Source organism: Pinus tabuliformis, chromosome 5_1 (assembly GCF_031772625.1).
Source record: "Pinus tabuliformis cultivar Carrire ecotype Pingquan chromosome 5_1, CPIR1, whole genome shotgun sequence".
NCBI classification, from domain to species: Eukaryota; Viridiplantae; Streptophyta; class Pinopsida; order Pinales; family Pinaceae; genus Pinus; species Pinus tabuliformis.
In genome coordinates this window covers 887,288,864-887,313,003 of record NC_142305.1, presented here as the reverse complement: position 1 = coordinate 887,313,003, position 24,140 = coordinate 887,288,864, and the positions used below count along the sequence as shown (strand labels likewise).

The following is a 24,140-nucleotide window of genomic DNA, read 5'->3' as shown; positions in this document are numbered from 1 at the left end:
AGGAGGCACTAACCTGAGGTTGTGATTGAGTCGTTGAGACAAGAGGCTGTTGTATTGCAACCTAAGAAACTTGGGGTTGACATACAACAGGTAGCGCTTGTACTTGCGATGCAGTCACTACAGCAGGTATAGTGGGAATATTCGACACAGGGTGGACTGGTTGCATTGAATATACAACCCTTGGTTGCTGAGGCAGTATTGGTACCCAACCGCTGGATGTAATTCCATTTTGACATGAACTTTGTTGTAAACTCTCATATGGTTGTTCTCCGGGAGGGAACAATGAAAATGCATACTGCCCTCCATATGGTGGAAATCGAGTACTTAAAGGGTAGATTGGCCTTTGAAGACACATTGGATCAATTTTTTGAGTTTCAACATAAGAAATACCAGATGATAATCCGAATGAAGAAATAGGAACTGACCATGTCGTCGAAACAGTCCTGATTGGACTCTGGCTTGTTGTTGATAACTTGCCGGGACAGATGGTATACCAGCGAACATCGTTGGAGTAGTAGCAGGAGGCTCTGCCGCTGTTGCGTCAGATGACACAGTCCTGGATGTCGACGGTTGTTCAGACATATCTAGTCTATCCAAAAGATTTCCTAGCGATTCTACAAGAAGTTGAGATGAAGGGAGACTAACTTCTAAGACCAACGAGGGAACAGTGACGTTATTCGAATTAAAATAAATTTTAGACGCTTTGACACAACTTGTTTTTTCAATTTTTAAGAGTTGAGAAAAAACAAAAGATGACTCTGGTCACCTTTGATTTTTAATGAGCCTGAAGTGACAAGTGCTCAGATGGACCTTTTCCGTTAAGGAGTCTGAAAAGGAACGAAAGGGACTGCTCTGGAAATCTAGACAGAGGGATTACCAAACCAATCGCAAAACTGCAGAATACTTTTTACGGTACGACAGTCAATCTTCCTGAATGTTGTGTTCAGTGCATTGCGATCGATAGGGCGGCAGTCACGGCTTCCTATGGATAAAGGATTAAGCCTATTGTGGTCTCCCAAAATATACTCGACGGTACATGGGAGCACAAGTCCGTACTGGCACTTATCGTCTCAAAGTGGAGGAATCACCCAACCAACAATAAAAACAATAGTTACCAGGCTTTACGACATCGGAATACGTCTCTAGCCTAGACTTCTAGATGTTGTGCGTTAGGTTCCAAAGCGTTGTTAGATTCATTAAATTTATTTTATGGTTGATCTTGTTTAAGAAATTTGCCTTTCAGGTTCACCGCGTGATGTAGATGTACAATTCCTAAAATGCAATCTAAGATGACAAACAATCGTTTTATCTTCTTTGTGCAATGAAAATCCTAGCTACTAAGGAAAGAGAGATGGCGTTCTTTCAACAAAGAGCATAGAGCACACACTATATGCACTGTCCTAAATCAAACCAATCAAACAGTCTAAATGCAAATGCACATGCATGTATTTGTTTTCAGCCTTCTTAATATGTGAATGATAAAAGGAAAGCTAATGCGCAAATCTGAATTATTTTTCAAAGCGGTAATTACTAACAAGTTTCTTTTCAAAATCAAAATGAAGACAAGGACAACACTTTGTGATTTGGAAATGAAAACTTGCTTTCGACACTAGAAAAACTACTAATTCAGATCAAATACAACAGTAACAGGGTAATCGACTATCAAGAGCAATCAGACTCTCTTCTATGAATGAAAACGACACTTGCGACACTTTCAAATCAAGAAACGACAGTACAATTACGTTACTTTTTTGCAAAGGAGAACTGAAAATGACTCAACAAATACACAAAAACATTTACAGTTCTTTGCACAATGGAGGCAGAATAACAACAAGGAAATGGGTTTCAAACAGAGGTGTACTGACTACAGGTAGCAAAATTCTTGAATAGATCTGAAAAGAGTGAACACATAAACTAAAATTTAGGAACAATGCCTAGTCTGATCAGCGCACCTGTAACACAGTGAATTTGAAATGCAACGCACCTACTACACTCGGGAAGTGCGCTGAATTTGAGATTCACATAACAGAGAGTGCGCTGGGCCAGGACGAGACTTTGCTTGGGTTTCGGGTCACAGTTTGCAGTTCAGTTCAGGGATTTTGGCCGAGCAAGTGGTAATCAGTAAATCAACAACAGGGGTAGATCTAAGGAGGTTACTAGAGCCACCACAAGGGCAATTAGAGAGTTTGTATTTAATTCATAAACAAAACCCAGAGATTGACTGAAGCGACATTTATCTACTTTGCATTTGCATAGCAAATGCAGTTCGAAAGCTACCTGGCTCAACTTCAGGCTCCGTCTGTAAGTTTATAAAGTAAACAAATGTAGATAGACAAACAACCTAGTCGCTCCCCAGTGGAGTCGCCATTTTGTTACCGGGAATAGTGTCTATGCAGAACTGCTAATCCCACTAAGGCGGGTAGCTACTTTAGAAACAAACAAAGTAAAACTACTTTCGTTTTCCTTTATGAAAGATAGATGAGAGAAGAATAAAGGAGACCAACCTCTGTCTTGCGCTTGGTTCCTTGCTCGATTCCTCTCTCTTCTGATAGTCCTTTGCTACTTGCTTTCTCATATACCCGGCTTCACAGAGTACCTGTAGAATCAAAGCAGCATAACACTATACAAGAACATGGATCTATTATCATAAACAATCTAGGATTAGATGTAAATTGACCATACAAATGCATGAAACATAAATGACACAAGAGTATGGAGGAAAACTTGAATAGCTTCATTGATAATCAAGAAAGAGCCAAGAGAGTTACAACCAGTTGTTCTGACCCAGCATCATCCTCTCAGCAAGTAAGCCCTTCTTCACCTCATGCAAAGCTTAGATCACCCAACACTATGATGTTGCCTCAAGAAACCAACAACAATTCCTTACAAGATGCAAAATTCCAGCCCCCTAGATCTCTGGGATGATGGATCCATATATAGATGTTTGTAAGGGAGATGAGTCAGCTTGTGATTTGATTAGTGTCTTCCCTCTGATAGTTCTTGCTTCCATTTGGAGATTGATGATCTCTTACTCATCCTTGGTCGAATTCAAAGAGGCAAGTGTCATAGGAGAAGTTTCTGGAAGATTCCATGCTTCTCCACCTCGCGGATTGACACTGCCATTTGTCTCTTCTCGCCCATCGCACCCCATAGAAGGGCTTTTTGAATTGCAACGCACCCACAGAGTGTACTTAGGTGAGATGCAACGCACTTTGCCTATGGAGCAGGTGAAATGATCCTATTTTGACCAGTTCTGAGTAGTTTTTCATGGAGAACTTCTGGGAGAAGCTGTAATCAGTTGACCTTGTTCCTTTAGGGGTTGGAACAACACTTTTAGGGACTTAGGAGCCCTTGGTTTATGGACATTTATGCTCGGGGTTGCAGTGCCCAAAAATGTCTATAACAATACAAGATAGGTATAATCAGTTTGAGATTCATCAACCGATCTATGATAGGATAACTTACCATCATGATTATTAGATTGCGCTTGTCCTACTTTGGCAGAGCTTAATTGAGATTTTGAATCAAGAGAACTCTGCTCCTTTTCAGGCCAATTTTCCTTATTAGTTGCTTCATCAGCAACAAATGTTTGCATATTAGGACAAGAATCAATTTCATTTGTCGATGAAGGCAAAAAAGAGTTAGGGAGATCAAGGGGAACCATTTCCTCCTCCACAATATGAGGTTGTCTATGACTTACATTTGAGGCAAAAGTTGGCATAATGAAGTTGGGGAGCATAATATTTGAACCCTCTAATGATTGATTGTCAAAATTCAATTCAGATTTAGATTCCCTCTTAGAAAGGGTGACTAAAAGAGGAAATATTCTCATTAGATGATACTAATCCCTGTCCTTCTCAAGATTTTTATAACATCTTTTAAGAAACCTCCTAGAAAAATCATCCACTAATTCATCTAGCCTCATTCTGAGTTCATCATTTTCCTTAAATAAATCCTTAGAATTAGACTTTTAAAAAGTAGACAAAAACTCATCAATGAATTGTATAAAAGAATCGATATATGCGGGTGATAGGGTCTTATACCATGATTCAACATGACCTCACTCAGTGAGAGTGAAAATCCCACATACAATACTATCAAGATGCACATTGTTAGAGATACAACTTTTACTAAATTGAAGGGCATGTTGAAATGCATAGATTTCACCCTCACCATCAAACTTATTCTACGACAAGTGATGAACTATTTCTGTGGGGACTGAAAGATTAGGAATTTTAGAAAAACAACTTGGAAAAAAGATTTGGGATAGATCCATTTAAAGATATGATGTCAAGATAGGAGCTCCATGGGCTCAACTTGTCATTTGGCCCTCCCTCTAGCACCAAAAATATGTATATAGGGAAAAATGTATTGCCAACAGTTAGGGGATCTCCACAATGTGAAGTCTCAATTAGACCTCACACCATTTTGGATAGGATCCCCATCTAGTATGTAAGCCTGATAACCATCATGTTGTTTCGCTCTTGGTTGTCAAATGTGGAGATGTTAAAGCGAGAGCAAGAAAGAAATGCTCAAACAATGGGGACAAGGTTAACCCAAGATTGACAAACTACAGAATGAGATACAAGAATGTAACAACAATACCAAGAAGAAGCATGCCATGAGAAGGATTAGTGAGCTAAAAACATCTTTGACATACTTGAAGAGGAAAGTGCCCAAAGTTAATGGCAAAACAGTTCACAATAAGTTACTGGGATAGTGTGTAATATATAAGTAGAGTTTCGAAAGCAAACACACATGCAATAGCGATGGATTAGTCCATAGAAAAATTGCCCACATGCAAGTACACATATACACATAATGGAAATACCAGATAACCATCATAACCACCATGGAAGTGCATGGGAATCAATGTCGAAAGAGGAAAACTTCTTATTAATGTTGTTGCAAATACAAGTACATGTCCTACAATCCATCAAATCCCAACAGTGGAAGACGGGTTTCTCATACAATTATCCAAAGCAAAACCCTAGCCTCACTACAACTCACCCTACTAGCTATAAGGAGTTAAGTGCCTCTAGCTCTTCAAGCACAAATGAGCTATTTAATGCTACTCCTAGATGAAGTGCTAAATTTCCCCCTAAATGAGGCATGAAGGTATATTTATACAAATGGGAAGTGGATTTTCACCTTCCTTGTGACCTTTCGTATTCCTTATGACCTTTCATATTCCTTGTAATCACAGTCGCACTTTCTAGTCACGGTCACCCTTTGCAGCCGCAGTCGTAATATTTAGTGGCAGTTGCAGTTTCAAAGTGCGACTTGGGTTTGTCACAAGTTGCATTTGAAGAGGCCATTGAGTAAGTCACAAATCACATTAGCAGAGGCTAGTCGCAAATCACATCAACAGAGGCTAGTTGCATCATCAAGTCACAATGTTGGTCGCAAATCTTCTTCACATTGTTAGTCACATCTCCTCTTTGCAGTGTTGGTCACATTTTCTCTTCATAATGTTGGTCGCATCTTCAATTCATAGTGTTGGTCACAAATCCTCTTCATAGTGTTGGTCACATCTCCTATTTGTAGTGTTGGCCGCATTTCCTCTTCACAGTGTTGGTCGCAATTTCAAGTCACAATTTTGGTGACTAAAAGTGTGACTTGTGACCTCTTAGCACTCTGTAAAATCCCTTCATGCTGAGAAAAGGGCTACAGAGGTAACCACAAACCGCTTTGAGCTAGAAACTAGTCCTTTCTAGCCAGAGGGAGCTCCACCACTAAAAAATATACAGACTTTAAAGCAAAAATTTATAGCAGAGACCAGTTATGACAAAGGAATTTTGAAAATATTTGGTTGAAATGTGAATGGTCGGATAGGTAATAACACAAGATCAATTTAGCCTTTTACTCATTTACTTATGCAAGGAAACCGACAACTATTACAAGGGCTAGTAAGCATGACTTTGGGATACAATGACAGGTTGTAGTATAGAGAAGATAAACTGAAATAAAACAAATTCTTCCTCTGCAATAAGACAATGGTGTTTATATAGGATAAAGAGAGACTAAACATAGAAGATAACATGCATGAGTATATAACTTTTCATTTGAACTGAAATGTGAACACAATTGAAAAAGAGCAGCTAAACCAAATTCTAAATCAACCGACATCAAATACTCATAAAACACTAAGAGGAAATAAAATAACTGAACAATAAACAAAACAAATGCCATACACCATACGACAATAATCCTTGTACAATGAAATCGATAACCCTCACTACATAAGCAGCATGCACCATGAATTGATCACACAAGCATGAATTTCCGAAAATTAACACTAACACATCGCTCAACCATCAACAACTTGTTTTGTATTCATTCATCAAAATATATAATCGATACATAGGATCAAAATATGTTTAGGTTCACTATATCTTCGATCCAATAGAGGGTCGGTATGAACTGAAACAAAAATAGTAAATTTTTGTTTTTCTAATGCCTTTCCTCAAGACATAAAACATAAAGCATCTTTTGTCCCTTAAAAACAAATATATTTTTTAATACAAATTAACTAAATAAGTCTTCGAACTAATCATCATGATTGAAATAGCGAAAAACACAAAAATTTGCTTTTCTGACTGTTCAAAAAGCCTGCATAGCAGTTGCGCAACACTCGAAACTTCATCCTTCTAGAAATGACACGTGGCAAGTTGTTAAGGAGATGAGCTGGACACCACACGTACCCCACATCAACCTCTTTAAAACCTGATATGTGGCTATCATCCAACATGCGTGTGATAGTTTGGGCACGACCTGCGTAGCGCCTGCGTAGCAAAATTTCTGCAACTTTTCTCTGAGTGCCTTCCAGTCTTACTGAATGCTATCATGATACTATATGCCGCTCAACATATCAAATTCAACATATTAAAATACCATAAACTTAAGACAAAACTTGAAAATAAGAAATGAGGCTTGGTCACTTCCTTTTTCTCTTGCTTGAAACTTTACTGTTGGAAGCCTTGGTGCTGTGAGTTTTGGTCTTGGAATGTGGAGTAATGAAATCATGTTGCTCAACAGGTGGTGATAAGGTGGATGCGAACTTAGTGAACTTAGGATCCAATTTAGGCATCTTCATGAGAGGAGGTATCATAATTGCTCCTTCATATCTCTTTAACAATCTACATGCCTCCTCCAAATCTTGCCTCATACTTCTCAACTGAGCATTCAATACCAAGTTTCTAACATACAAACTTTTTCATTGTCTCCTTACTGGCTGGGACCATTTGACAAAATGTTTACTCCTGTCGAGGGCTTTGGATGCTTCTCTGACTTCATGGTCACAATTCTCAAGCATATGCTGAATGGAATTTTTATACCCCAAATTTTGTTGTCTGAATTGGTTCACCTAGTCTTTACTTTCCTCTAACAGGCACCTTTGATACCCTTTCCATTGATTGAATGGGGGTCTTCCAGGAGCTTGAGATATCTGCTTCATTTGCTGCACATATTTAAACTTATATTTGAAAACCCTGATTGATGGTCGACTAGGCCGCACTGCAACATTCTTGACTTGTTTAGCAAAAGCAACATGTTTTTTCTTTCCTTTGGCAACTGATGCAACGGACTTTGACTTGTGTTTTGCTGGTTTAATAGTTGCTTTAAATCTCTGTTCTTCTTCTCCATAAATGCTATCCTCCTCTGATTTTTTGACAGTGTCTCTTTCATCTTTGTTATCTTAGGGTCTTCTTCTTTGTACTACATAACACCTGCTTCAGGTGGTGCTATGTCCTCCTCATAGTCTGGCTACACTATTTCTAGGCCCTTGAATTCATCCACTTTATCATCAACCTGTACATCTACTTGCTTTTCTTCAAAAATTTCCACTATTGCTTAAGGGGCTACCTCTTCCTGGGTCTTTTTGACTCTAGACCTCGTTCTAGGTCTCATCACAAACTCATCTTGCACGATGTCTTCGATTTTGACTTTAACTTTGGCTTGTTAAGCTGATGTCACCCGCTCTTTTGTTTCTTTGACTACATTGTCCTCCTTCATGCTTTGCAATAGAGCTTTCTTGCTCAATTTGCATACAAGTTTCTTGCTTGACTTGTCACCTTCCTTCTTTATGGGTTTCATCTTCATGACTGAATGTATGTTTTCCTTTTTTGGGTTTTTCTGCTTGGGCTCTTCCTTATCTGTCTTCATTGATGGTGACCAAGTTTGTGGCAACAGATCAATACTTGCAAGAAAATCAGACCAAAGCATTTTATTCCTCTCAACAACATGCTTAACTAAGATTTTGATTAAAGAAAAATGGAACAGACTTGAAGCATGATTATCTTTTTGAATTTGTACTTTGGTAGCCATTCTTTCTAAACTCTTGAGCAAAAAATAAGGGAGGTTCATTGGCTTGTTTTCTGTGAAATGCCATAATAACCTGAGATGGTATTGATATATTCTACTGAACCTGCCCTCACAAGTGAAGTATCTTTGAATAACCTTCAAAAGGTCGACATATTGTTCTTGAAGATAAATACTGGGGAAAGTGGAGGCAAACTTGTCTAGAAACTCTGACTTCACAAACTGTTTGTAAGCTAAAATGTATAATTCATCCCATTTAAACCACTTCTCCCCTGCTATAGGGAGGTTGGTTGCATCAACAACAAATTTCTTAGTCAATACAATCTCCAGGTCCCCTAGTTTTACTTTACCATCTTATAAATTAAGAGCAAATAAATTAGCAAGTCTAACATTGTGACCTATTTTCAGGATCTTCTGACAAAAAGGAATGCACCCTGCATTTTCAAAGGCCACTCTAATGGCAAAGGATGATTTCACCAGGCTCAAGGTGCTAGGTTTGATACGCACAAGGTCTCCTCCCTTTTTGCTAGTAGAAGGGGTCATTCTGTCTCAACACTTGGCAGACTGAATTTGAGTTTAAGCTAGGGCTATGTGTACAGACCTAAATAAATGGATATGATCAAGGGTGGCAACACAATTCTGCTTCAACAGTTGTGACAGTGAGTTGATGACATCAAAGTTTTATGGGGTTGAATATAAGCAAGAGAATTTGAGGATTAAAAGACAACTAACATGAACCCTTCAGGAAACATCCATCGGCATAAATTCACACTTATAGCAATGTGATAACAAATTCAAAAGCGAAAATGTATTTGTCAAGAAACACAGAGTGTGTGCAACAAAAAATTTCTAGCATGAACAACCACGATTTCAATAGCAATAGCTAGGATATATAGCAGTGAGAATTCAGGAAGGTGACTTACTTCCTACCTCTCAAATCCCTGCAGTCAAACTGTGTGTTGATAGCTAGCCCGAGACACAATCCCTCTCTGTGTAGAAAAACACAATACAATGCTCGAATTCCTCTGCGACCTGTAAACTTCTTTGCGATCTCTGCTTCAGAATACGACCACTTATCCCATTCCTTGCATGAAGAACGAGCCAATCACCTGTGATCAATCATGAAAGAAATTGACAGCCTTTACAATGATTTCAAATAATTTTGTCGATGTAACGAGTTTCACAGTTAACCAGTGTTCCACTTGAAATTCACATGTTTAAGGTGATCACTATTTGAGTATTGTATGATGGCGGAAAATTTAGGCATGATGGACTTGTAATCAAAGTTCGTCGGGGATGAAAAAGGACATGAGTCAATCATGGTATGTGATGCTTAGGGAAGGGATATTTAGGCCTAGGGATATGTAGTTAGGTTAAAATGGGGATGAGGGTTTAGGCCTAAAATGATAAATATGAATAATGTAAACATTGGGGAATGAGGGAAAGTAATGTGATGAGGGAAAAAGGGGATAGGCAGAGGGGTACATATAATGTCTAACAAAGGCATAGATCAAAATATTTATGATTAGGACCCCTTTGAGATCTTTCCTTCGACTGCAGACACATTGACCATATAACCATCCTATCATTACCTAATACCCAAACTCAACAATTTATTATAATACCTTCCCATACAATAGACACCCCTTCCCAATGACTGTACCTTGATGACCAGAGTGATGACCCAATTTATGATGACTCCTTTAGGCAGTGACAGGTCAAAATATGACAGCGAACAAGTTTATGGATTTGACCTCCTTTAAAACAACAAAAATTAACTTGGAATACCTTTTGACTGACAAACTAACCTACTCTAACATGAGCTCCATTGGCAATGATTTAGATGGTTTAAAAATTCCTCTTGATCACATGTCAAAAGGCATAAACAAGACTTCCAAACTCTATGATTTACTATAGTGGAAAGAACTTCAAGTGTCAAATTTATTGAGCCAAATGTTGGTGTTCAAGAATTAGTCTAGAAGAGATTTAGGCATGTAAAAGACAAATAAATAACTATGAAAAAAGAGTGAACTAATGTGGATGGTCCAAAAAATATAATTGATTGTGCAATGAATATTGTCTAAGGTGACTTAAAGCTTGTGAAGAATGTGACTTGCACAATGAGAACACTGATAAGATATAGTTCTTCATTTAGAAGATAAATAATTGTTGATTACCAATTAATGGGTCTCAATGTACATGATCACCCAATCAAACCATGTCAATGTCAATGCCTAAAGGACTTTCCAAGCTTCCTTTCTGTCCACAACGTAAACCACCCACTTTGTACATGGTGCTTGGGATTGAATCCTAATTGAATAATACCTAGACTATCAAAATTGTTGAAGTGCAATAAAGTTCCTAATTAACTCTTTGAAACCAAAGCCTTTGTTATCTTTGACTTAAAGAAATTTCTTGAGGAGTTTTTTAAGTTGCCAATATGTTACTTTGTAGGGGACCTTGCGAGATTAGTAGTATACATGGGTTCTTGCCAATGCTTTCGTGCATGTATTGAATTTTGTTACCAGAGCTAATGGTTTAGTGATCCATTTATATCTCTTATTCTTTGTCTAATGAAAAACCACTTCCTAGAGGTCCTTAGGATACACATAAAATGCAAAAGGTACACCTATAAATTTAACGACTCAACTTGGTTGAATCCACACCAAATTTTGAGAGGTGAATTGAGATGACATAAGTTGTTTGATTTATTTGTTTCACTTAATATTAAGGCACCAAATGCCCGATTTTGAGGCTACACATAAGGTGTCAAAACACTCCATGGTTTGAGGTTGGGAAGTGTGCTCCTCTAAGATATCCAAAAAATAGTCATTGACAAATGGCTATTAAACAATTACCTAACCTTTAGTTTAGGAAGAGGAATTCCTTAAGAGATACCCAAAATCACATTAGAGCTAAGTAAATAGCTAAGAAATTAAACCGTTAATAGACTTATTGTTGGTGATAGGAGGAACCCTTAATGAATAGATCTAAAAATCTCCACTTGCTTTGAAGAGCATATGTTAATAACAAGAAACATTGAGGCATCTAGAAATATGGTTTCAACACTAGTGATAAACTATGGTCCAATCTTGCAGCTTAGAGTGTTGCTAGAATGAAGGGTCACTCTGCTTGTTTATAAACATTTTTCAAAATAAAAATTTATGAGTAAATTATCAAGGATGGATAACCTAGTCCATTCCACATCTTCACATATTGAGATGACATTGTCTAGAATATATCTCCTCTAAATGAATTTAGTATGTTCAATGTGAATGATCTCAGGGAGAATGTACTTAATATGTAAGATTGGCGATTTGGACAAAATTTCCTATAAGACTCGTTTAACAATGTGATGGGTCTCCAATTGGTAATAATCTTTGGGTTTTTTACCTTAGGAGTAAATTTGATATGCCTTTGATTAGTTCTCGTACCTAAAGACTAATTAAAAACGCCTTCGTGATAAACCTACAATAAACATGGCCTAACAAACTTTCAGGTGGCCATGTAGAACTTACAATGGAATCCATCAAGGTCAAGGGCCTTATCATCAACCATTTCATGCAAGATTGTAGCAAGCTTGTCTAGAGATAGGTCTAGGTTGCAAGTTCTATTTTCTTTAATAAGCATCATAACCTTGATTTTTACGAACAACTTTAGCGTAGTCACCTTCATCTACATTTGTTGCTTGGGAAGCTTTGAGGATAAGAGGGATTTAGGTGGATGAGGCCACATTTGAGTCACCTTAAATCATAAGTAGATAATCATGGATGAGACGATCTAAGCTTTGATAGTAAAGGAAGGTGTTGGGAAAATTTATGCAATGGATTAACTAGTAGTGAATTTGATTAACAATCCCAATGAGCACAATTCTTTAAGGTCTTTAGACAAATTAACCATAACACAAACTTTATGTCGAGGATAAGGGTGAAAGAACTAAGATTATGGCACATAAGTTCCCTTAAAGGTGCTATAATTTATCTTAGGGATAGCTAAACATCACTAGGAGGCCTAGGAAACCCACCCATATAAAGCAATGTAGTTGCAGTGTATTCTTATAGATTAAGGGGACTTGAAGCAAGATTTCATGCACATAGGCCTTGTGGCTAAATTGAAACATGAAGAAACCTTTGGTTGTGTTGCAAGTACAGTTGTAGGGCAAACCATGTGACTTCCACACCTCTTGAATCCAATCACAAATAACTAACTCAAGTGGCACCCTCCCAACAAAGTAAACCATAGTGGAGATCATCCTAGATGAAATGACATAAAAGATCATATTTAGTATCGAAAAATTCAATATCATGAAGAGTGGTCATCAACTCAATATACACTTTGAGACAAAATTTTGGGGATCATTTAACATCATTTCTGCTGTTAAGATTGGGATCAACACCCAAAATGACAATGGCTTTTCCCGAACTAAGGCCATATTGTCTAAAAGCCATGGTTGGACAAGCCAACTCAGATAAAATTATGTGACACAATTACATAATTACTCTATAATAATATCGAGGACTGTGATCCCTCATGCACAACTACAACTCTTTAGCAAGGGCATCATACCATTATTTTATTATTCTTTTTTATTTAATAGCAAAAATATAAAACACACCATACAATTTTTTTAACTACTATGGCATTAAAAAACAAAACTACAATAATAAACACACATTGGAACACCATGCACATGATATTTAAATCACAATGAGACATGACATGGGAAAATTATAAAAAAAGATCAATCCTTTCTTTTTAATTAAATGAGAGTAGAAGGGAAACTATGCTTATCATTATGTTCATTGCATAAATATGTGACATTATGATTTGCCATAGTTCCCAACAAAAAGCTTGAGTTGCATAAGAATTTATAAATGCTCCAAAGCATAAGAATAGCAAGCTTACTCTCATTGTCCTCCAAGGGCAATTCTTATCCATCCCATCCTTCTTGAGACAATTTTAAGACTAATTTTGTTTTTGCATCATGTCCTTGGCGTTGCTAACTCTACTGGTAGTTAAGATAATTATCCATACCTTGCTTACTACTCTCATAGGGTATTATTTCAAACATACCTATAGGGCATGCTTGGAGTTGCTTATTTTTTGGAGGTCTCTTGCTTCATCTACTAAGATGGTATCTTAGTGGACCATCTCCCTTGTTTCAAGTATTCTTTGAATGCCCTTGAATGTCTCTTGCTAGGGAGTAGGAGATATGAGGATTGATCCACTACTTCTTCACAAAGTCTTAGAACTTTTTGTCCATTTTTTTTGGTACCCGAAATAGTTATGCTTGACTTTGCTTATGAGGTGGGCATTAGGTCTCTGCTCTTCCATATCTAGGACACCCCCCTAACTAGACACAAATTAGATGACTAAATCCTTTTTCCTAGTGCTACCAATGGCAAAGACAATTATTGTGGAGCTCAAACCCATGAAACACAAGGGGTCTCCTACCCCCACCCGCACCCTCGTAGAGTTGCTGATTTAGATTTGAGGGTAGGGCTCATCTTTCCAACAGGTAGACCTTTGGTCTTAGAGAGAAGCAATAGGTTGCTCCCTTGAGACAACAAGAAACACTATAGATCAACTCTTTGTATAGTACTTTGGTACAATGCTTTATTGAAACTTTATTCTCTCTAGTCTCAGAGGGTAGGAGAGACACATATTCAAAGGCAAATGACCCACAAGATGACAATGTTTCCTCTTCATCTTCAACAAACAAAGCCACTGAGCATTGATGCACCTTCCCTTCCCCTTGTATCCTCCTTCAATACATTTCTTGAAGGCATTTTGTATTGTCACCCTCAATGATTTATGCAGCAAGTCAAGATTCCCACCTATACTTTCTTTTTCCAGATGTTATATTTTAACCCTTTCTTTCCATCTTTTTATATGGGAGTGGTCCTTTGCACTCCTACAATGTATTGACACTATTGTACTTAGTAGTCCCATTGACTTATTTGTGGTCACAATGTTCGACATCAGTAAAATTATCTTATACTATTTACTCCTCTGTGTAGCTACTTTGTTATGGAACATGAAATTGCTAGAATAGGAGTTGAAGTTGAACCCCTTTCCTTTTTCTTTTGATTAACATTTTAACTCCCGCTATTAGGATTAGAGTTTTTCTTTCAATTAACATTTTAACTCTTGCTATTAGGATTAGAGTTTTAGATTATTCTACATTTTTAGAACTCTTTACTCAATTCCGATATGTTACTAACTCCACATGAGTAACCATAAAGAATTGTTATGACTTCCACATGAACATATGAGAAAGAATTACACAATTACCTCACCAAAATCAAGTAAATAACTTTTACATACAAATTCTATGTGAGGCAAGCCCCCACAATTAAAAAGCTTTTAACATACATATATTTAATAAAGTAATGGGCAAACTCATCAAATTGACATCTAACATCGACATACAACTTCTAAAACAAAAATCCCAAAAATCACTCTTTAACCATGGTAAATTGATAATTTGTTGGTGTAACCTTGGCTAAATCAAAAATCAAACTAAACACCAAAAATATACCCATGCCATTTGAAACTTAAGTGGAGGGATAACATCACCATAAACCAACCACCCCACCGTTTCACCGGAACCCCAAATATAAATACATTATAAAAATTATACCCCATCCACGCGATTGTCAAGAGATGACCCAAAATGCCACCACCTCTACCTCCCGACTTCGTACGGGTCCATTTGTTTTTTTAAAACGATGATATAGAAAGCATATCATTTTAACTAAATGCATCGATAACTACTGATATAATCATAGTTCCGCGTATAATGAGGTCTGCTTTCGCAGGGCAGGCGAAGGTAGTAGGAGCCGGAGCTGGAGCTGTCGCAGGAGCAGAAACTGCAGCTGAAGCTGAAGGAATATAATAATGGTAATGACAATGGAAGAAGAGACAGAGGTCAAGGCCAGGGGTAGGGGCCGGGGCAGGGGCAGAGGCAGAGGGCGGGGCAAGGGCAGGGGCAAAAAGAATGTTACTTTTGACGACGAGGACGAGGAGAATATGGTAGGAGAAGACATGAACAGCATGGATAGCTGGGAGCATGACCACGAACTGCGTAAAACTAAAGAGAGAAAGAGGGGAAAGTCCAAAGAGAAACCACCCGCTGTGGCGGTCGCCAGATTCGATCTCAGCATCGACAATCATCTCAGATTTTGTGCTAATTATTTTCCAGAATTTGGGAGACTGGAGGAAGGAGGTGGCAAGTTCAAGTCACTGGAGCGTATTCAATCCGGTATCACTTTTGTAAGGTGTCTCTCATTCCCTCCCTCACGTCAATGCCAATGCTAAGTTTATTAGTCATGGACTTCACCTGTATAATTTAGCAGTATTTCTGTATTGGCCCATATTCAATTCGATATCACTTTTGTAAGGTGTCTCTTATTCCCTCTCTCACGTCAATGCCAATGCTAAGTTTATTAGTCATGGACTTCACCTGTATAATTTAGCAGTATTTCTGTATTGGCCCATATTTCATCAGAATATAGATAAAAACAAGACTATAGAAAGCACCAAGAATAGAGAGTTAATAACGCTCGACTCTGTCTCACCAGAAACTTTCATTCATCTGTTTTTCTTTCGGAAATCGATACAACTAATTGGTTATATAGTCATGTTTTTTCACATTCACTTGCAGAGATTGGCAGTCGTATTGCCGATATGGCGTTGATTCAAAATTAGTGAAATTCGCTTGCGAGACCAAGGATTCTGAAATCAAGGATAATAGTCTTTCGGCGGTTATGCCTCAGTTTTCTGCCGCTGCTGTTCCACAGGTGGGTTATCTAATTCACGGCATCAAAGTACCCTAAATGGAGATTCCTAATATTGCTACGTGTAACATTCCATTACTTGTACACACCCACAGAAGTTGAATTGATCACATAGGGAAACGTTCTCTGAAACTTTAACTTTTTTGTATGTGCTAACTTCACTTTATTCTTATTGTTGCTATTGCAGTGGGATAGAGGGCCTACCAACAATCCCAACCTCTCCAACTCTCGGTAAGTGATTTATATCTGGAGCATAAATTTCTTTGGATAGATATTAATGAACCATCCGCAGTTTTACAGTTTGAATTGGTTCATACTTATTAAAAGAAAATGTAGTTGAATTATCTGTTGGATGGTACTTTCTAATACATTCTTTAATTACTATTTTAAAACATTCTTTAATTACTAATTTTAAAATAACATACACTACAATGCAAACTCTTGTCTTAATAAAACATACAAATTTACAATACAATGCAAGCTCTCATCGAAGTGACTAATTAGCTTCTCTTGGTCTCAATTTTTTTAATCCAATGCTGTGTGTGTATATTCACTTGAATTAGAGCCTGCTTCTCCACATTTGTGGATGACATTCTTAGTAAATTCGTAGGAGTAGATTATTGTGCCTCACCCGGGGGGGGGGGTGTGAGATTTATATTGGGTATTTGCTGCCATGGAACTACCCAAATTCCTATTGGCAACAAATCACTGGTTTTCGAGGAAAGCCTCACGGGAAACCCAAGTGATGCTTCTCCACATCTGTGGATGGAATTCTCTGAAAACCTATTAGCGCAGATTAGTGCGCCCTCACAGAAGGGGTTTGTACTAGGCACTTGCCGACATAGAATTAGCCAAATGCATAGCAACATTGCTGACAATTGGTTGAACTAATCCCTTGAGCTATTTGCACAAAGACATGATTTTTTTTCTTTCAAGGAAAGCCTCATGGAATCCCTCCCCTTGGAATATGTTGATGGAGTGTAGCTCAACCACTGGCCATAATAGCGAATGGCAACTCTGAGGGACATGATTGAATTTGAACCTATGACTTATGGTCTCTTTGACAGCAACATGCCTTGGGTGGATGGTTCAATTGATTGAGCCAACCCTTGGGTGTAGAGTTTAAAAGTACTTGGAAATTGGAATTGTTCACTAGAAGGTTGTGAGTATTTTCACGGGCCCAAATCGAATAACTCTATAAGCATAAGTGCTCCATTTGCCACAGACATATCTTTCCTTAATCTTTTGTTCACTCACCTAATTGTAACATAGCTTTTAGTAAATAGGTCTTGGTATGGAACTTTTGCGTCTAACACCTCTGTTTTTCAAGGAAAACCTCACAAAAAACTCTTTGAGTACTCCCCCATGATCCATGGATGGTAAATAGGGTAAACTGTTAGCCTCGATTGTTGGGCCTACCGTCGAGGGCATCTAAAGATGTGGACTCATGATCTGCCCCACTCCGGGGGAGACATCTCACGTCTAACTCATGGCCACTTGAGCTACCCCTTGGGGCTATCTAGCACCTCATAGATGGATAGAATTGGAAATGGATCTCTCTTTGTTACTTGATTTAGGGTACAAAATCAGAGAACACATGGGTTTTGTAGGCTTCAACTCATTCATTATTGTTAAAGTCATAAATGTAGCCTTTGTTACAATTTAAATACGAGGAGATTTATTTTACCTAACAATTTTTTATACCCAATTTTTTTTTATTACACAAATAAAATTCTGAATTGCTGAAAATAAATACTTTGGTATCTCTTAACATCACAAATAAAATGCAGTGGAACAATCACAAGAAAATCAGCCACAAGAATAGCAGAAATTTGACCCAAATCGCTTTTCCTCCACTTATATTAAATCTGGAAAATATAAAAAAGTACTCAGAGAAATAATAGCTGAAGGGGAACCTGTAACTTGTCCCCTGGAAATTATGGTTGCGTGGAAACTGAAATGCTGAACTGGAATTGGCCCCAAGACAAACCCGGTCTCTCTAGGTTAACCTTAGGAAAGAAATAATAAAGTCACTTACTACACCAAGCAAGTATCTAGAAAGGAAATCAAACTTCTTCTACATGTTAAGGCACCAAACCAGTGTAGAAGACCTTCCATAGCTATAAAGCATCAACACTCTCTCCTAGCAAGGAAGGAATTCTCCACCACCCACAACTTGTCTATGTAAAACGCAAACTCCCCCTTCACTAGAGGCTTGGTAAGAATGTTTGCTACCTGCTCCCATATAGATATGTACTGCAATCTCACAACACATCTTTGGATCTTGTCTCTAATGAAGTGATACTTGATCTCTATATGCTTGGACTTGTCATGAAACAAATGATCTTTAGAGAGCTTAATGCAACTCTGTTTATCATGGTGAATCACCATGGACCCCATCTCAATGCCAAATAACCACGAGAGCATCTTATGAAGCCATATGGCCTCAAAACTCGCCATATTTGTTGCCATATACTCGATCTCTGCTAATCTAAGTGCCATTGAGTGCTGCTTCCCGTTGAACCATGAGATCATAGTTGATCCCAAGCTGAAACAACATCTGGATGTACTCTTCCTGTCCAATACACTCCCTTCCTAGTTCGAATTTGTGTAGCCTTGCAACTGTACTCCACCAACTCTTACATACCTTAGTTCATACTCCATTGTACCTCTCAAGTACCTGAGCACATCCTTCGCTGCCACCAAATGAACCCTCCTTTTCTCTACCATGAACTGGCTGAGTGTATTCACAACAAAACAGATAACCGACCTGGTGTTGACCAAATACATCAAAGAACCTATCAGTGGCCTATAAAATGTGAGATCCACCAACTCACCCTCAGAAGCACTTAGCTTCCTCAATTTAGTGATCATAGCTGTAGATATAGATGTGTAGTCCTCCATCCTAAGTCTCCTAAGAATCTTTGCTACATACTTGCCTTGCCTAAGGAAAATATCTCCTAGTTGTTGCCACACCTCCAATCCCAAAAAGCAATGCATCAAGCCAATGTCCTTCATCTCAAACTCAGAAGCAAGGTCCTCCTTGCACATCTCTATGAGCTTCTGATCCTGTTAAGAAGAGATCATCAACATACAACACCAAGATAAGTGGCTCACCCTCAACAAGTACATAATACAAGTTCGAGTTTGCCTCACTCTTGGTGAAGCCTAAACCAAGAAGATATTCATCATAGTATATCATGCGCATGGAGCTTCTTCAACCTGCATACATGGGACTCCCTATCATGCACCCGAAAGCCTTGAGGTTGCTTAATATACACCTCTTCCTTAATCACCCCATTGAGGAAAGCAATCTTCACATTTGTCTAATGTATCCTTCACTCCATTTCTGAAGCAATGGAAATAACTTCCCTAATAGATGCATATTTGGTGACAGGAGCAAATGTCTCCTTGTAGTCCACTCCCTCCTTCTAGGAGAACCCTCTTGCCACAAACCTCGCTGTGTGCTTCTCGATGCTGCCATCTGATGCATTCTTGATCTTATAGATCCATCGAGAAGAGACCACTGACTTCTCTTTAAGTCTCGACACTTTGTGCCACACATCATTCCTCATGATGGAGCTGTGCTCCTCCACCATGGCATCCCTCCAGACCTGTTGATCTGTTGCCTCCTCATAAGTAGAAGGCTGGGAATCACTGATGCTGCTCATTAAGGCCAGATAGCTAGAAAATCTAGTAGGTGGTCTACTCTCCCTGAAAGTCCTTTTAGGAGCCTCCACATGCTCCTCCTTCTACATCCCTCAAGGTTTAATTGACCCACCTCGACCTCCTCTTGGTAGAGCTTGAAGGAGCCTCTCACTCCTTCTGATTTACATGTTGTGTCCCTGTTGCTAGTGCTGCTGGACCCTGCTTAACCTGAGGAGCTTCTTGCTCCTAATCCTCTACCCCTGCCGGCTCTATTTCATGAGACCTCCTAAAGGTCCTACCCTCTTAAGGTCCTACCCTCCTTGAATTTGACATCTCAACTGACAATAACTCTCCTTTGTCCTGGAATGTAGACCTTGTAGGCCTTTGAGACCTCATTGTAGCCCACAAAAATACCCTTATTTGAGGAAGGCTCCACCTTAGTCCTCTTCTTTGTAGGAATGTGGAGATAAATTGGACTACTGAAGACGTGTAGATGACTCACCTTTGGTCTCTCTCCTTTAAACATCTCCTCAGGAGTCTTGTCCTCCAATACCCTGTGAGGACTCCTGTTCTACAAGTAAACAATTGTATTGCAGGCCTTCACCCACAAAAACATAGGCAAGTCTTGATCATAGATCATTGCCTTCGCTACTCCCATTATGGTCCTGTTCTTCCTTTTTGTAACCCCATTCTATTGAGGGTTGTAAGGCACCGTGAGTTCCTTCTTGATCCTTGCCTCCCTGCAAAAATCCCGAAACTCATTGGAGGTATACTTGCACCCATTATCATATCTCAGTACCTTAATCTTCTTCCCAGTCTGGTTCTCCACAAGAGCTTTGAACTCTTGAAACTGATTGCAGGTCTCACCCTTGGTCTTCAAGAAGTAGATCCAAGTCTTATTGGAATAGTCATCTATGAATGTCGCAAAGTAGCTAGACCCTGTGATTGATTCCACTAACATAGGACCACATATATCTAAATGCACCGATTCCAACACTCCCTTGGACCTGGTCTCACTATAAGGAAAGGCTGCCTTGGCATCCTTGCCGAGCGCACACCCTTTGCACAGTCCCTTCTGCTCTACCTTGAAATCTGGAAAACCTGTAACTAGTTACTAGCCTCTGTAACATAGGAAGAGCCCTTTAGTGTAGGTGTCCCATCCTCCTGTGCCAAAGCTCACTCTAGATGTCATTGTCATGTACAAGAGCCTTCATTGGCTGACCTCTTAACAAGTACAAATTATTCTCCTTGCTTCCTATGACTTGTCTCACCCTAGGATCAACCCCTTTTGGCCTAACAACTACTTCACCTCCCGTGAAATTGACCTCTAGTCCTCTGTCTCGCATGGTCAAAACTGAAAGGAGATTCTTCTCCAACCCTGGTACAAACATCACTTCCTAAACCTCCATGATACTCCCTAATTCCATCCAAAATTGTATGTTGTGAATGCCCTCTACTGCATACCTGGTGTTGTCACCAAGGTCCACATTTAGATCTGTAGGCTTGCTGGCCATACTAGTGAAGATATCCTAAGATTTCGTAGTGTTGACGAGATGCGCCATTGTCCACAAACCACACCCCTCTTGTAATGGTGCTAGAAAGGCATGACTAGAGCAAATTCCTTCTCGAATTTGTCAGCCAACCCATCCATTTGTGCTGTGGTTGCTGTAGATGTCTTCCCTTTGCCCTTCGTTTTGTTTGGACATTGTTTGGCATAATGATTGAACTTGTGACAGACAAAGCACTTGACTTTGCTCATGTCCTCCTCCTTGCCTTATGAAAATTCTCCTCCACTCTAGTTTTTCTTGGCCTTCCCCTTGCACTTTTTAGCTTGCGCAACACAAGTGCAAGTTCCTCATCCCCACCTCCACTCCTACACTGTCCACCAATTATTGAACTCTCCCAAATTTATTTCTGGATGAAGTCATCATACAACTGGCTTCAATTAGGATGTTTTTGTCTAGCAAGGATGCCCTCCACAGAGGTCTTCCATTGGTTAGCGCAACCCTTCAGAGCTACCATCACTAACTTTGAATCACTTATAACTTCTCCCATAGCTAATAGCTCATCACGAGCCTGCTGGATCCTAGAGAGATGAGGTCACAGTCTCTGATATGTTCATACGAATGTTGTTCAAGTTCTCTCTCAACAATATTTTCTTGATCTCATTTGTACTCTGGTATAAACTAGTCAAGGTTGCCCACTGATCTCGTTTTCCTGATCTTATGTGCCATGTCCCTCCCTTTTGTAACAATGCTGCCTTTCTACCCCTGTTTTTCCTTTGTATTGATGTGTTGAGGTTACTGGACAGTGTGTCCAAGCCCAACTGGCTAGTGGGAGACTCGGAAGAGGACTAAACCATGGGTGCTTTATGAGTAAGTTGATAAAAACTAAGTGCTTGTTGAATAAGCTGGTAAACCACACAATGCTTACCGAATGGGCTGGTCAACCACTTGGGTGCTTGTTGTAAAGCTGATAAACCACTCGGCAGGTGAACTGAGCCACTGTGGTTTGTGAGGCTGATAAACCACCTAGACAGTGGGGTACAAGCTCTTGCAGTGTTTTCTTTAAAAATACAGCTGATAAACCACCTAGATAGTGGATTCAAACTCTTGGAACTGAGCAATACCCCAACTGAGCCTTGGGTGAATTCCCTAAGTAAGCATCCCCTCAAACTTTGGATCCAGGTTGGGTGTGGTTGGCTGCAAGAAAGCTGTAGTGTATATGGCATATGGTTGGGTGGAGAGTTGAAGTCCCTTCTTTAGTTGCCAACCATCTTAAAACATTTGGATAAGTGTAATGATTTATGCATATGTGAATTATGAATGATGACCATGTCTATTATCTTAATCGCTGATATATGGTATCGTATGGTTTAGGAATTGTTAATTTTAGATAGCAATGGTATGTTCTATGCTTAGCACAATTTACTTCAATGTTCCTTTAGCAATGCAATGACAATTTCCAATAATTTCCAGTAGCAATCACATTGAAAGTAAATGCAGATAGAACATAAAAACATATGCAGAAGACAAGAGGACACCAGATTTGGTGGATGCCAGGGAAAAACCCCAATGTGGGGAAAACCCTTTGATCAAATTTTCTTATTATTATTCAATAGTTCAACATAGAGGGAGAGAGAGTACAAAAGTCAAATAGATTAGCCCAATACAAAGTCAAATCAGCCTTGTTAATTTCTACAATTAGCTGCAGTCAAACTTCAGCCCTAACCAGAGAGCAACGCTGGTCAAGTTAGTAGCAAGTCATCTCCTTTGAAGCTCGGTCAAAAGCAGATTAATTCGACCTTCATCAACAATCAAAGTCAACCCAAAACAATCTTTCAAACACTAGTCAAACAGAAGTCAGCCTTGCGGTCAAACAACCCGGCGGTCAACATTGGTCAAATAGTCCCAAACACCTCGAAATTCGTGCCAATAAATGAAACCTCAAGAGAGTGAAATCCTGCCTCCAAAACGCAGTCAAAATTCGGTCAAACAGCAAGGGTCAATGCTAGTTAACAACTTGAAAAACTCAGTTCTATTTCAGCCCAGAAAAACAATCCTCCTAGCCGCATGTGAGAGAGAGAGAGAGAGAATATCCCCAAGTTGTATGAACCAATCTGTTGAAGAGAGAGAAGAATTGTTGAGTGAATGATATCCAAATGAGGAGAGAGGTCTCTTGAGCCTACATTAAGCTGAGGCCGACCTTAACAATTTGTACATGTGAGAGAATAAATTAAAAATCACACTTTTGCTTGTCTGAATGAGATGATCTTTATATCAAACTTGGACCTTTCGAAAAGAGGAATCCAATGCAATAACTATTTCCATCATATGAGCTGTCCCAAGTTGGACTTTGGCCCTAGTTGCCAATTTTAACACTCCCTCTCAACTAGGGAGAATTCCACTTGCCAATCCATATCACATCATCATGCCTTCTTGTCATCATGTACCATCTCTGTCATCACTGTTCTGCTCTGCTCTGTTGAACCATGAAGTAATAATGAAGAAGAAGTGATCGAGAGTGAGTCACAAAACCTTACCACTCTCCATTGACACAAGTCAATCCTTAATCCCTGATCAATTTGTTGAACACCATGCATCTTAGTCATAGTGGGTACAACAACAGTACATGATGCATCCATCAGTAGTGCTATGGTCCCTAATCACTTTTCCCAACTCATTGGCCATATGAGAGGTACTTCCCATGAGTCCCGGACTCCATGGGTAGGATGTATGCTCGGGCATTGATAGGAGAAGGTGAACCACTCATCTTGCTCATATGCAATAGGAGAAGATGAACCACTCATCCTATGCATATGTCGATTGTAGGGGAAGGTGAACCACTCACCCTACATACATGTCAACCATCATG

The 24,140-nt window shown here is 39.1% G+C and overlaps 1 protein-coding gene across 1 annotated transcript in view; it reads left to right on the top strand.

Moving 5' to 3' along the window:
* The first annotated feature begins 15,049 nt into the window (after positions 1–15,049).
* LOC149167653 (Transducin/WD40 repeat-like superfamily protein) overlaps positions 15,050–24,140 on the top strand; it is a 336,132-nt gene continuing 327,041 nt past the window's right edge. Inside the window, exons 1-3 of the mRNA XM_089433067.1 lie at positions 15,050–15,599; positions 15,986–16,121; positions 16,306–16,349. Coding sequence (XP_089289193.1) covers positions 15,220–15,599; positions 15,986–16,121; positions 16,306–16,349 — 560 coding nt within the window. The 5' untranslated portion in view covers positions 15,050–15,219. The remainder of the gene's footprint in view (positions 15,600–15,985; positions 16,122–16,305; positions 16,350–24,140) is intronic.